The sequence below is a fragment of the Erythrolamprus reginae genome, unplaced genomic scaffold (assembly GCF_031021105.1).
Source record: "Erythrolamprus reginae isolate rEryReg1 unplaced genomic scaffold, rEryReg1.hap1 scaffold_138, whole genome shotgun sequence".
Taxonomy (NCBI): domain Eukaryota; kingdom Metazoa; phylum Chordata; class Lepidosauria; order Squamata; family Dipsadidae; genus Erythrolamprus; species Erythrolamprus reginae.
The window spans coordinates 106245-121528 of NW_027248548.1; the positions used below are offsets into that span (position 1 = coordinate 106245).

At 52.6% G+C, this 15284-nt stretch overlaps 1 protein-coding gene across 1 annotated transcript; it reads right to left on the minus strand.

The window, feature by feature from the left end:
- Positions 1-41: 41 nt before the first annotated feature.
- Positions 42-14483, minus strand: LOC139155919 (A disintegrin and metalloproteinase with thrombospondin motifs 17-like). The gene is made up of 5 exons (XM_070731294.1): positions 14397-14483; positions 11559-11619; positions 2329-2483; positions 1686-1746; positions 42-160 (listed from the first exon to the last, which is right to left on the minus strand). Exons 1-5 carry the CDS (start codon positions 14435-14437, stop codon positions 140-142), a joined length of 339 nt encoding a protein of 112 aa, XP_070587395.1. The 5' UTR covers positions 14438-14483; the 3' UTR covers positions 42-139.
- Positions 14484-15284: the final 801 nt, after the last annotated feature.

Here is a 15284-nt window from a genome sequence, read left to right on the forward strand (position 1 = left end):
CCACCCGCCACAGCTGGCACTGGCTGACTCACCAAGCAGCGGCCACTGATGCAGAGTTCCGGCGATGCTGGGCTGCAGGGGGTCCCGTCCAGGACTCGGCCGAAGCTGTAGTAGAAATTGTGGCCCATCGCCAGGCAGTTCAGGTCACAGAGGTTGGCAGCTGGGGGGGGCAGAGGGGGTGTCGTGAGAGCGGAGCAGTGGCACAAAAAATGTCTTTGATTGGAGTGGGGGGGGGGTTGGCCTAAAGGTCACACAGTGCTGGACTAGGGTCCAGGTTTTTCAGTCCCTCTTGCTGCCTTTGCTGACCAGTCTGCTGTTCTCGTGCCTCCTCCGGCCCTGGAGAGTCAACGATCCCGGGTCCCTTTCCCCTTGGGGGGGGTGGGGGTGGGAGTGTTTCAAAGCACTTTCTCCCCCTTCAGCCAATTCCCATCCAGGCAACTGCAGGGCTGTGTGTTTGCGTGCGTGCATGCGTGTGTGTGTGTGTGTAGCATACAACATACGCAGATCTAGAGTTTGTTTGTTTGGATTTATACTCAGGGCGGTTTACAGCCTATAAAAACAACACATCATAATCCGACTCATTTTAAACAGTTAATCTGACACCCCAGTACTAATATTAAAGTCGGTTCCCAGCAGAGCCCTGATTTCTGGGGGGGGCACTTGGGGGCCTGGGCTCTGTCTTAGCACCCTTAATGCTCTCGCACACCAGTGGTGCCCCTGAGCACAGCCAAGCCCCCCCCACCTCCCCCAGTGACCTCGAGGGGCAGGCTGCCCTGGCCAACGTTCTCACCTCCATGGAAGGGGACCCACTGGTACTGGGCCTGCCCCCCAAGGATGGCCCGGCTGTTGTAGAGAGTGCACTGCAGGGCCCTGAAGGGGGCAGTGCCCGCTGGGCAGGCCTGTGAGAGGGAGGGAGGGAGACAACCATTGTGAGAACGTAACTGCAGGAGGGCAAGAAAAGACACCCGCAGCTTGACCCTTCGCCCATCCGTCCGTCCGCCCGTCCATTCCATAAATGACACCTACCCCAGTCAGGGCAGCCCATCAGAGCCAACAATGACAAACAAGAACACCAACATCCTGATCCAGAATCAGAGAGCAATTACAATGGTCATGAAAGGTGGTAGAAGTCACCTGTAACACCAGGGCCTCTCACTCGACTTCGGGTGCTGCTGTCGTTAGGTCCCTGACCGCATGACCTTTGCCTGCTAGGGTTCTCAAGAGAATCGCCCAGGGTTGTTCAACCAGGCGTCAGGCAAGTGACCTTTGCCCCTGGCTCCCCTCTTGGTTTTGGGGGTGCCACAGGGGGAAACCCTGGAGCTGCTGGATGCCCTGGATGTGGTAAATGGGCACCGGCAGCCGAACTCCCAAATCATAATCGCACTGAATGTGGGGACGCGGCTGATCTGCCTCCCCATAATTTGGGGGTGCGCTTATATGTTGCATGCTGCTGCTGGTCACAAAGGCCACGCAGGGACCACGGGACGCTTGGACTTCCTCCCAGGCCATGCCAGCAACGGCTCCCCTGAGCATGCAAGGAGTGTGGGTCAAAGCAGGGCCCCCAGGTGCCTTTTTCTTGCCCCCCACCCCACCCACGACTGATGTCTGCAAGAGGCTTCCAGCCTCATGGTTCAGCCCACCTGCCCCCTATCAAGACAGGCTCAGCGGGGGGAGGGGGTACTCACTTTCTGCTCACAGACGCGATACTCCCGGGGCTCCGCTGGGCAGGGGTCTTCTCCAGGAAGCCTGTGGCCCAAGACAAACGGCACAACAGAAGAGAGGCTCAAGAGGCAGAAGGAGCTAACGAAATGAAATCCAGTGGTGAAAAAACGGAGGTTCTACATTTAGGCAAGAGAAACAAACCGCACAGGTGCAGTACAGGTGCTGCCTTGCTCAACGGGAGCAACTCTGAGAGGGACCTTGGGGTCCGAGTGGGACCATCATTGAAATAGCAGCCAGCCGTGTGCAGCAGCTGCCAAAAAAGCCCCCAGCACATTTCTAGGCTGCCTTAACAATATCTAAGGAGCTGCCACAAAGAGGAGGGGGGGGTCAATTTACTCTCCCAAAGTCCATGGAGGGAGGGCAGGAGACAATGAAAGTAATCAAGGAGAGAATCAACCCAGAAGGACGAACTAGAAGGAACTGCTCGCTTCCAGAGGTGTTGGGGGAACGGTCCCAACCCTGGAGGCTTTGAAGAAGAGCCGGGACAGCCATCGGCCCAGCAGGGTCTCTTGAGGTCTCCTGCTTGAGACCTCCAAAGTCCCCTCCGGCTGATGGCTGTCGTGCTTGTCATTCTGAGGAGCCTTTTCCCTGAGCAGGTGTGCCCACCTGATGCACCTCCGGATCCGGAAGGAGACGCCACGCCCGCAGGTACTGGAACAAGCACTCCAACTGCCCCAGTCGGTCCACGTCCCTTGGGCTGCCCACTGTTGGTGCTGGGGCTCCGGGTCCAGCTCCGGGTCCAGGCGGCCGTTGTTCCTTCCCTACTTAAAAGAAGACGGCAGAGTCACCGCCAGTGAGCGGGCAGGCACCAGCCCAGTGCCACCACTCGGCACAGCCTCCAGAGTGCGTGCATGCGTGTGTGTTATTTCTGACTTTGCCACGTTTCTTCCTCTCAACTGGAAGCAAGGCTGTGGCCTCCATGCCGTCCTGGGGCAGCCTCTTAGCACGTGCCCAGCTAGTCCTTGGCAGTGTGGGCCCCCGAGGGACGTGTGCGGAGGAAGCTGTCCAAGGGAGACAAGGCTGCTCCTGGGCCAGTCAAGGGAGCCCCCGTGGAAGAAGGGGGTGCAGGGCAGCCCTGAGGAGGCCGGGGGGCCATGCGGTCACTGCACGGGACAAGTGAAGAGGGCACCTGCTCAGGCCCCAGCCACAAGTCTCTCGCAGGCCAGGGCAACCTCCTGAGGGTCACCACCAGGCTTCTCCCTCCACTTGCTCCAGCCCTGCCTGAGAGCGGCCTGGCCTTCTCCTCTAACTTCTCCCTCTGCTGGCAATGGCAGCAAGTGCTCCCCCCCCAGCGAAGCTGGGTGCCAACCAGCCCAACCTGAGAGACCCTCCTTGGGGCAGGAGGCTCTTGGCCAAACAGACAGGGCTGCGGTAAGACCCAGAAGGCACCGCGGCCAGATTTCCTGTCCCCGAGGCTTCCCACAAGGAGCCTGTCTCGGCTCCTACAGATCTTGGCCATCCCTGCCTTGCTTCTGTGCTCCTGATCACCCACCCACCCACCCACCCACCCATCCATCCATCCATTTACTCGACTTCTATCCCAAAGGACTCAGTACGATTCAATACAAAAGATACAAGCAATAAAACCTCTAAAACTAACTAGCACCTAATTAGCATCCAGTGAAGACGACGTTTCCTGGCCAGCTTCCCCTTTGGACGGACGGACTGACAGCTGCACTGCTGTGAGCCTCTGGGGGGGGGCTCCCGCTCCCCGCCTTGTGCTGTGGCAGGGAGTGAGATAGGCCCCTTGCAAGCGTGGCCTGGTCCAGAAAGGCCATGCCTGCTCCCTGGCCGACTCCCTGGCTGACTCTCCATTTACCCCCCCAGCCCCCCACCCCCAGGGCTGAGCTCTCCTCAGAGAGAGTGCTTTGACTGCCTGTCTGGGTGGCAAGCTGACACTGCCCTTGTTAGTTTATTAGATTTGCATAGTTTATTAGATTTGCATAGTTTATTAGATTTGCATAGTTTATTAGATTTGCATAGTTTATTAGATTTGCACAGTTTATTAGATTTGCATAGTTTATTAGATTTGCATAGTTTATTAGATTTGTATGCCTTTGTGCTGATGAATGATGGCTGCCAGATCAGCCTTGGGCGTCCAGGGGTGGGCTACTGCCTGGAGGGGTGGGGGTGGGGAACACAGTGGGGTAGCAGAAATGGAGCTCCACCCCAGAACACCCAAACGCCCACAGTGTGTTAGTAAACATCCTCCCCTCCCGGTATCTGTTACGTTGGGTGTTGAAGAAGAGGCAGGACTCCGACCGGCGATTCAGATCTTGTTTGTATTGGAATCAGCTTTGCGCTGGTGGAAAAGGAACTTCCGGATCATTTCCAAGCAGAGTTTACTAGGGCATTATCAATCAACAGTGCAGTCATCACTTTCATGGTGAAGCTGGCCAGACTGAAAAACCACAGGCCTGGCAGAGAATTCTGAAACTTGAATTCTGAAACTCAGGGTCCTGTGTTAAAATGCCTGAGACTGACTGGGTAACCTGGGGGTTGCCTCAGCCTTGTAGTTTGGGTTTAGCCTGTCCAGTTGTGATCTTAGTTTGCGACCCATTAATAGTTCTGCCGGACTCCAGCTTGCGGTTGTGTTCGGGGTTATGTGTTGTGCTAGCATGGACTGGTCTGTCTTTGTTCGCCAGTCCCCAGGACCCTCCGAGCTAATGCTTCTTTAGTGGACCCTCACCATTACTGGCCAGATGAAAAGGCACAACCAGGATATGCTGGACTCCAAATTCTGCTAAAAATGATTTGAATTGCTTTGCTGCAAACTGTGCCCCGTGGTCACATACCAGGACATCTGGTGGTCAGTGGATGGCAAAGTTTCTCCATAGTACCCTGTTGTTTGTCATTGACATTAAAATACTTATCTATCTAAAAAGACCTGAAATGAAGTTTGAGACCCTGTAAAAAAATTTCCCTGCATATCTGAAACTTGAAGTCCCATGACTTTGTCTCATTTGAGGGGTTCTTTCTAAAGGTACTGGGATTTTTTTGGGGGGGGGGGGTGTTGTTTGTGTTTAGTTTTTGCTGGGCAAAAAAAGTTACCGATGTTACCCTCCGGGTCCTTTTAGACCCGGAGTATAAAAAGGTTGGTTCTAGCTACTGGAATTGTCTTTTTTAATACCTTTTTTGCTAGTACTGTATACTAATTTGAACATTTCTGAACACAATGGAGTGAAAAAAATGATGCTTATTTGTTTATTTTGCTCAGAAAAGGGCCTCCTCCTCCTCCTCCTCCAGGTGCTGTGTGCACCTTTTTTTCAATTTATAGATAGATTAGCCTGCCAAATCAGAATTTTTTGACCATCTTTGGTATCAATTTTTTTACCATGTTTGGGAGCCCCCTGAAGGTTTCCTGCCTTTCCTGCGCCAACGGATTCGACCCTGCTGTTCCCCTCTCCTTTACTATACTGTACTTATTATGCAAAATAAAACAAATAAGCATTATTTTTTTCACTTCAATTTTCATATCATTGTGTTCAGAAATGTTCAAATTAGTATACTAGCGAAAAAAAGGATTCAAAAAGACCATTCCAGTGGCTAGAACCAACCTTTTTATACTCCGGGTCTGGGAGCGGAGCAGCAGGGTTGAATCCGTTCGCGCAGGGAAGGCAGGAAACCTCCAGGCGGGGCTCCCCAAACTCCCCAGCCAGCCGCTCTCAGCGCTGTCAAGGGCCGAGGAGAAAAGCGCCGTGCGTGGGAGGCTGAAAGCGCTCTCTCTCCTCTCTCTCTCCCCCCCTCTCTCCCCCCCTCTCTGTCTCTCTCTCTGAGTGAGGTACAGACTCCAAGGGAGGTGGGCGACTCTCTTGCTCTCCCTCCATTCCCCCACCCCCCCACCCCCCACCCTTGGTGCAGAGGAGCTGCAAGAATCGGGGGGGTGGGGGGAAGAGCAGCAGCGAGCGGGAGAGTCGCCCACCTCCCTTGAAGTCTGTAACTTGCCGCTAGCTGCCTGTGCCCCATGGCAGGCAGGCGAGAAGATTGGGGAGGGGGGGAGCTGCTCTTCCTCCATTTGCCCCATTCCCCCCGCGGTCCCCTTCACGGCCCTCTTCACTCAGGGAGAGAGAGAGAGAGAGGGAGAAAGAGGGGGGGAGAGACATAGATACAGAGAGCGCTTTCAGCCCCGCACGGACGGCGCTTTTCTCCTCAGTCCTTTAAATCCCGCGCGAAGGGATTTAAAGGGCTGAGGGGGAAAGCGCCGTGTGTGCGGGGCTAAAAGCGCTCTCTGTATCTATGTCTCTCCCCCCCCCTCTTTCTCCCTCTCTCTCTCTCTCTCCCTGAGTGAAGAGGGCCATGAAGGGGAATGGGGAAATGGAGGAAGAGCAGTCGCCCCCCCCCCCATCTTCTCGCCTGCCTGCCATGGGGCACAGACAGCTAGCGACAAGTTACAGACTTCAAGGGAGGAGGGCAACTCCTCTAAGCGGGGCTCTCCCGCTCGCTGCTGCTCTTTCTCCACCCCCACCCCCCCCTTCGTGCTTCAAATCGCCCCCGCCCCCGTTAGCCGGCATCAACAGCGCCACGTGGCTGGCCAAAAAAAGAAAAAGAAAATGAAAACATTTACTATAAACGCTGAATCTCCCCCCCACCCCCTCTATTAGCGAGCATTGGCAGCCAAACAAAGTAAATAAAAATAAGCTTCTCGCCCAAGGAAGGAAGGAAGGAAGGAAGGAAGGAAGGAAGGAAGGAAGGAAGGAAGGAAGGAAGGAAGGAAGGAAGGAAGGAAGGAAGGAAGGAAGGAAGGAAGGAAGGAAGGAAGGAAGGAAGGAAGGAAGGAAGGAAGGAAGGAAGGAAGGAGAGTACTGAAGGTTACCAGCTCAGGGAAGTCCTCAAAAGTGATGCCTCCTTCTTCTCCAGAAGCTCCAACCAGGAAATATTTTTTTTAAAGGGGCAAGGCCAGGCCCCAAAGGCCATAGCAATTAAGGCAAGCTGCTGGTGCTGATCACCTGGCAAACCCAGGTGGGCGGAGTGATTGCCCAGCCAGCAGATCAGTAAGCTGCTGGCTCCTCAATCACTCCCTGTGCATGCTCAGATGAGGTTTTTTTAAAAAAAAATATATAAAATAATATGGTGGTCCCGAGCAACCACCAAACCAGGAAGTGTTTGAGTCTCATCAGCTGGAGCTGTGCACGCATCTTCATTGCTGCTACCGGTTCCAGCTGTTGCCCACCTCTGTTCTAAAGTGTGCAATAGGGTTGATATTCCTGGAGGCACATGTAATATGGCAAGTGATTTAGCTTTACTAGATAAATGGTCAAAGCAATGGAAACTGCAATTTAATGTTTCCAAATGTAAAATAATGCACTTGGGGAAAAGGAATCCTCAATCTGAGTATTGCATTGGCAGTTCTGTGTTAGCAAAAACTTCAGAAGAGAAGGATTTAGGGGTAGTGATTTCTGACAGTCTCAAAATGGGTGAACAGTGCGGTCGGGTGGTAGGGAAAGCAAGTAGAATGCTTGGCTGCATAGCTAGAGGTAAAACAATCAGGAAGAGGGAGATTGTAGTCCTGCTGTATGGTGAGACCACATTTGGAGTACTGTGTTCAGTTCTGGAGACCTCACCTACAAAAAGATATTGACAAAATTGAACAGGTCCAAAGACAGGCTACAAAAAATGGTGGAAGGTCTTAAGCATAAAACTGATCAGGAAAGACTTAATGAACTCAATCTGTATAGTCTGGAAGACAGAAGGAAAAGGGGGGGACAGGATCGGAACATTTAAATATGTCAAAGGGTTAAATAAGGTTCAGGAGGGAAGTGTTTTTAATAGGAAAGTGAACATAAGAACAAGGGGACACAATCTGAGGTTAGTTGGGGGAAAGATCAGAAGCAACTTGAGAAAATATTATTTGACTGAAAGAGTAGTAGATGCTTGGAACAAACTTCCAGCAGATGTGGTTGGTAAATCCACAGTAACTGAATTTAAACATGCCTGGGATAAACATATATAAACATATAAACATAAAGGCTGCCTATAGGAGGTATAAAGAGTCTGGAAGTATAGCTGATAGGGAGGTGTATAAAATGAGACAGAAGGAGGCGAAACAGATAATATATGCTGCTAAAGCCTCAAAAGAGGAAGAAATTGCCAAATCTGTAAAGAAGGGGAATAAAACCTTCTTCAGATATATTAATGATAAGAAGAAGAAAAGCTGCGGCATCACGAAGCTTAGTACCGGGGAATAATACATGCATTAATGGGAATAAGGAGATCGCTGACCATTTCAATAGCTACTTCTGTTCAGTTTTCTCAAAAGACACCTTACAAAATAATACTATAGAGGGATATAGCATTGCTTCCAACTGTACGGATTCAGCTCCAGTGATCTTAGAAGCCGATGTCTTAGAAGAACTTGAACGATTAAAGATAAATAAGGCAATGGGTCCAGATGGCATCCACCCCAGAGTTCTTAAAGAACTCAGAACTGTCATTACTACCCCCCTGACTGATTTGTTTATCGTTGTTAACAGGAGAAGTTCCTGAGGATTGGAGAATGGCCAGTGTTGTGCCTATTCACAAGAAGGGCAGTAGAGAAGAAGCTGGTAACTACAGGCCAGTTAGCTTGACATCAGTTGTAGTTAAAATGATGGAGACTCTACTCAAAAAGAGGATAAATCAGCACCTAAAAAACAATAACTTATTGGACCCAAATCAGCATGGCTTTACTGAAGGCAAATCATGTCAGACTAATCTCATTGATTTCTTTGACTATGTCACAAAGGTGTTGGATGAAGGTGGTGCCGTGGATATTGCCTACCTGGACTTCAGCAAAGCCTTTGATACGGTTCCACATAAAGAGCTGATAGATAAATTAGTGAAGATTGGACTTAATCCCTGGATAGTTCAATGGATTTGCAGATGGCTGAAGCGTAGACATCAGAGAGTTATTGTGAATGGCGAGTATTCTGAGCAGAGTCAGGTTACAAGCGGTGTGCCACAAGGGTCTGTTCTGGGTCCCATTCTTTTTAATATATTTGTGAGTGACATAGGGAAAGGTTTGGTAGGGAAGGTTTGCCTATTTGCCGATGACTCTAAAGTGTGCAATAGGGTTGATATTCCTGGAGGCGTCTGTAATATGGTAAATGATTTAGCTTTACTAGATAAATGGTCTAAGCAATGGAAACTGCAGTTTAATGTTTCCAAATGTAAAATAATGCACTTGGGGAAAAGGAATCCTCAATCTGAGTATTGCATTGGCAGTTCTGTGTTGGCAAATACTTCAAAAGAAAAGGATTTAGGGGTAGTGATTTCTGACAGTCTCAAAATGGGTGAACAGTGCAGTCAGGCGGTAGGGAAAGCAAGTAGGATGCTTGGCTGCATAGCTAGAGGTATAACAAGCAGGAAGAGGGAGATTATGATCCCACTATATAGAATGCTGGTGAGACCACATTTGGAATACTGTGTTCAGTTCTGGAGACCTCACCTACAAAAAGATATTGACAAAATTGAACGGGTCCAAAGACGGGCTACAAGAATGGTGGAAGGTCTTAAGCATAAAACATATCAGGAAAGACTTAATGAACTCAATCTGTATAGTCTGGAGGACAGAAGGAAAAGGGGGGACATGATCGAAACATTTAAATATATTAAAGGGTTAAATAAGGTCCAGGAGGGAAGTGTTTTTAATAGGAAAGTGAACACAAGAACAAGGGGACACAATCTGAAGTTAGTTGGCAGAAAGACCAAAAGCAACATGAGAAAATATTATTTTACTGAAAGAGTAGTAGATCCTTGGAACAAACTTCCAGCAGATGTGGTAGATAAATCCACAGTAACTGAATTTAAACATGCCTGGGATAAACATATATCCATCCTAAGATAAAATACAGAAAATAGTATAAGGGCAGACTAGATGGACCATGAGGTCTTTTTCTGCCGTCAGACTTCTATGTTTCTATGTTTCTATATCCATCCTTAGATAAAATACAGGAAATAGTATAAGGGCAGACGAGAAGGACCATGAGGTCTTTTTCTGCTGTCAATGTTCTATGTTTCTAGGAAGTCATAAAGAACTGACTGGCCCTTCATCAAGACAATTTTGATAACTTAGCATTTTCTCTTATTCTTCTTGCCACATCTCACCTCATTTCTTACTTACCTATTCTTAATGCTTTGTCATTCAGTCCTACTGAACAACAGAAGTCCATTAAGAATTACAAGAAATAACACTAAAATATTACCCTCAATCAACCAACTTTATATTATTTTACTTTTAACAGTCATTTATCATTTCCCCCAAAGTCAGAGTTTGTCAATTTCTTTAGCAGGATTTCTTGGGAGATTTTATTGGTCTGGGAATTCTTACTTGGGGGACAAATGGCCAGGCTGGAATGGTCTTTCTCAGACCCATCACATCAGCTGCCTGAAGGAGAGTCTGGGATAGGCAGAAGGAAAGAAGAGGGGGCCAGCCAGCAGAAAAGGGGGATCACCAGGCTAGGGACGATGCCTTGATGGTACATAATCCATTAATCAATCATAATAATTGACCAACGTGTCCCATGTTTTACTGAAGCTGAGGGATACCATGTTCACCCCATTCCCTGGTCAATTGAGTGGGTTATTCTGTCAAAAAGGATCTGACTTATTGCTGATAAAGCCCTGCTGGCTCCTGCCAAGACACACATTCTTTCCTTCTTACTCACAAAACGACAGCGTAACATTTGTTCTGGAGGTCTGGGTGGCGCCACCCTCAAGCTGATTGGTCTGAAATGAGCTCAGTCCTCCTATGTTCCCTTTCTCCAGCCCTCTGGCACACTCTCTGCCCTCCGTGACTTGTTTTTTTATTATTATGATTAAAAATATTTTTATTGATTTTATAATATAAAAACACACACACACTTCTAAAAGGTCACAAAAAGGGGCTGCGGATTACCCGGACCCTCTTTGGCCCGAAGGATGGAAATGCTTTCAGGGAAGACATCTCTTTCCCTCCCTCCCCAAGCACAAAAGGCACCCCGAGACTCTGGGTCACATCCCCCCCCTCGTTGCCGCCCTGGGGCCCCCTTTCTTTCCAATAATCCTGATGGTTGCTCTGCAGAGTCTTCCAAAGAGAGAGGGAGACCGCAGCCCCCCCTGTCCTTTGCAGATGCCCCCCGGGCCCTCCGGCCATGAAAGCGGCCCAGCCCCGGTTCAAGGGATGCTCATGAATGCAGTGGACATATTGACCAGGTCCTTCCAGGGAGGCTAGTGGTCAGAGCAACCCAGAAGCTGCTCCAGGGTCATTCAGATTGGCTAAATTTATGGATTTCTTTTTAAAAAGAAGGGAAAAAATGCTCCTTTGAAGTAAAAGCATTTCAGGAGCATGCCAACTTGTGGCCTGGCATGAACAGGGAACATGCCATTGTGCTGGGCATTGAGTGAGTGGGTGAAGTTGTGGGCACAGCACCTCATTTGACTGTGCGCCCATTCTCACAACATCTGGCTTCCCAGACAATCCCTCTTTCACTTCAAAAGGGGGGGGAAGCCCAGTCCGCCCGCGAAGGTCCAGCTTGACCGGTCTCTTGCTAAAAGCCTCTGCCCACAGGAATCCTCTCAGTTCGGGGGCAGCAACCAACGCGGTTAGTTCTGGGGCAGCTCTTTTCCGTGTCCACCTCGAGGCTCTGCCAGGCCTCCTCTTGCAGGGACTGAGCCAACTCACCAAGGGAGCAGCCGATGGCGGCTCTCTTCCCCGAGACCCTGATTTGGAGACCCCCAATAAATGCCTCCGCTTCCTCCTTCGTGAATGCTGCAAGCAGAGTGGGCCCAAAGCCCCTCTGCTCCAGGGGCGGGTGGGCTGAAGGGGAGACTCATCAGGCAGTTCTGGGCAGCATTTCTGGGCTTGGGCTGGGTGGACTCACCTGAACTGTGCATGCAAAGGCCAGGCCAGTCAACAGCAGGACCCTCCAGTGGGACAGCTGCCTGCAGAAAAACACCAAGAGTAAAATGAACATTTGCCAATATCTTGTAAGCTTAGAGGAAAAGTCTACACTGGCCAAACTGTAGTGCCAGGATATGTGAATGCTTCAACCACCTGCCTTGAGTCTCCCAGGAAGACCCTTCGCCTCCTTCTGCTGCAGAGTCCCCCTGCCCCGCCCCCATCCCCACTTCTGTCCCCTTATGATGCACAGCCTCCACCACCCCTCCCGCCCCCTTAGTCCGCAGCCCAGGGGCCCGGAGAGAGCAGAGTAAGGAAAACAGGATAGCAGAGCAATGGGAGACAGCCACGGGGGTCTTCCCTGGCACGACCCCTTCACCAGCTCTGCAGGGGGAGGTCTGGCTAGGCCTTCCGACCAGCTCCCAAACTGAGGGTAGAAATTGTGGTAGGAAAGAGCCCTTCAGAGAGGGAAGCTGAGGCGCCCCCAGGGAATAGGGGGAAAATCTCAGTCCGGGCCTTGAAAAACTGATGGACGGCTGCCTTGCCAAGCCTCCCCTGAGCCCCCTGGCAGCCACAGCCGTGAGGGACCTGCGCCGGCAGCCTTTGTCCTAGAGGCCAGAACCGACTCTGGGCAGCCGGCAAAGAGGTCGCTTTCTCACAGGATTTGGTAGTGTGGCAGCCGCAGATACTCAGCGCTGGTCTTGGCAAGCTTTCGTGGCCTTGTGTGCAGTGGCTTCTTCGGGGAGGCCTCAATGAAGGATCATCCTGCCAGGTCAATCTGTTTGCCTCCGAGAAGGCAAACTGTGGCCACTAGAAGCGATGCAACCCAGGCGGTGGGAATGCCAAGCAGATGTTGGAAATCCAACTGATTTTGTGGGCGTCCCTGCATTTTCACCCCGTGAGCCTGCCATTCTGGGGCCACTGCGGAGGGCATCCCTGGACCTCCCGGTTCCCTGGGTGATGGACAGGCAAGGAAGGCTTCCTGGGCTGTCAGCCCCACCTGCCCTCCTGCTCTGAGCACCAACAGCAGAAGGCTTTCGCCTGGGGCAGGCAGAAGGGAGTTCCTCTCTGAGGGGCTAAGGGGAGTGGCTGGCGGGGGGGTGTTCTCAGCACAGAGATGGACAATATACAGATGGATTACAGGTATAGTGAGGGCTGCTATTTTGCATATCTGAAAAACCCATTTTGACAGATTATGTGCCAACCAGTATTTTTGACCCTGAGTGACCAGATGGTTTCAGCTTTTGTGCCATGTCGCCCGGAGCGACACAAGGGGCACACTGGGTGAATTACACGGGGTGATGCCCTTCTCAGGGACCAGGCACGGGGGAGGAGGGACAGGGGGCGCTGGGGGGGAGAGAGCACCTTCTGCCATCTAGGATCAGGACCGAGAAAGGGCCGCAGGGGGTCAAGCAGGTGGATCTGCTGCCCACAAAGGAGCAGCCTGGGCTGCCGGTTTCCAGCCACCGCAACCATCCGGGCATCCCCTGGAGATCAGCCAAGGGGGGGCCCCCCGCCGCGGGGTGGGCCAGCAGCTGTCCTACGTGCAGCCCCACCGCCAGGGATACCACAAGGGGCTGGGGTGGGGTCTCCCTTAAGGACCTGGAAGTGGAGCAAAGGTCCCCTTCCACAGTGTCATTGCAGGGGCTCTCAGGTTCTGCGGGTCCACCACAACATGACTGGCCAAGCACACGGCATAGCTGGCACCACAGAGAGAGTGACCATGCTGGACAAAGCAGGAGAGGCCGGCTTGCCTTTCTTCCACCGGGTCCTGGGCTTTGCTAGGAGGTTTCCAGACCCCTGAAATGGAAAGGAGGCGTGGGGGGGGGGAGCTCCTGGGGGGCCTTGTGACTCTTGGAAAGAGGAGCAGGAAGCGCAGGAAGGGAGGAGGCAGAACCCGCGGGGTCAACCTAGTCTCCAAAACACCAGGACAGGAAGCAATGGATGGAGGATCACTAAAGAGAGAGAGCCAACCTGGAAATTTCCTTTTAGTGAGGATAATTAATCAGTGGAACAACCTGCCACCAGGAGTTCTGGCTGCTCCATCACGGTTGTCTGGAAAAGCATGGGGGGGAGGGTCGCAAGCTGGGGTAGCAAAAGACCTCCAAGGTCCTTTCCAACTCTGTTATTCTGAAGCAAGAAGGTGGCAAGGGCCGAGAGTCACCATCCAGAAGTCCTGGGTGCAAATCCTAAGCAGAAACCACGACAGAACCCCGCTGTGTGTTGCCGGGAAAAGAGTTTCTTCGTTTCTTTTCACAATCGGCTGGTGCGGTTTCTAAAGTCCCAGAGCGAGGGAACTGACCTTATTTGCTCCCTCAGCTCAATAAACGGCGGGGGCGGGGGGGGGCTGCTTCTCACTAGCTGTCGGCCGCTGGAACTGGCATCCGAGGGGCCCTTTGCTCTGTGCCCAAGGAAGGGAGGAAGGAGACCCCTCTAGGCAAGGGCGAGCGCCGCAATGGCACAGACCCGACACACTTGCCGCCGCCGCTCTGGGGGCAGCTCCGTCTTGCACAGCGGCGCTCGGGGACAGCTTGCCGCTGCTCGGGCGGGCCCGGGACTCCCGCAGCTGCATTGCCCTCCCAGCGCTGCGGAAGCCCGACCGACGGCTGAGCGCAGCGGCCGCAGAAGCAAACGCGTTTCTCCAGCAAGCTCCAGAAAGCAGCGGGGATCTACGGGCAGGAAAGAACCGAGCCAAGACCCGTGGAGTCGGGTCGCGGCCGGCAGCGGGAGGTTTCCCCGCGACTGAACGTCTCCGGCCACGGCGCCCTTATGGCAGCTACCGAAGGGCCGGCGTCACTAAACAGGCGGGACGGCTACTCACCGTAAGCTGGGCACGTCGGAAGCTGGGCCCCGTGGCTGCATCCCCCGAGGTCTGGAGCGGCACCGGGGACAGCTGTCCCCGCCGGGGCTTCATGCCCAGAGGAGCCAGGAAGAGGCTGTGGCCCCCGGCTGCTCCCCCGCCGACTTTGGGCGGGTCCCGCGGAGGGTGGCGGTTGGGGTGGCGGCAGGGGAGGGAGGAGAGCGAGTGCCCGGGCTGCGGCCTCCTCCCACAGCGGGGTCGGGATGTACTGCTGAGCACTTTCAGCACCCCCCCCCCCCCCGAGCAGCAGCAGCTGTCGCTTAAAACTCTCAGGGAAAGGTGTGGTGGGCAAGTTCACCCTTCAGCAGAATCCACAGGCAATTCCCCCCTCCCTCCAGGAGATCATCTGGGGGCAGCCTGTTTGCAGCTAAAAATAGCACCTGTGCTCCTCGTGGGGGGGGGGGGGGCTGGGAGCAGGGCAAGGGAAAGTGCTGTGCAAAATTGATTAGGGACGGTCGAAAAGCCAAGGAGTGGAACCCAACTCCCGTCCCCTTGCCTCACTTCCCTGGCCAGCTGCCAAGCAGGCCTTGGGAAAGACGGGCCATAAATAACATCCTTAGGGCGGGCGGGGCAGGATGGAGGGGAAGCAGCGATGGGATGGAATCCATATGGAAATAGAAGGGAGGGGGCAAGGGGGGAAACCGGGGCTGGTTCTGGGATCAGAAATTGCATCCAGAAATCCAAATGAGAAGAATCATCAAGGGGAGCACTCTCTCTCTCTCTCTCTCTCTCTCTCTCTCTCTCTCTGCTTCCCCCCTCTCTCTCTCCTACTCTCTCTCTCTCTCTCCTACTCTCTCTGTCTCTCTGCTTCCCCCCTCTCTCTCTCCTACTCTCCCTCCCTCTCTGCTT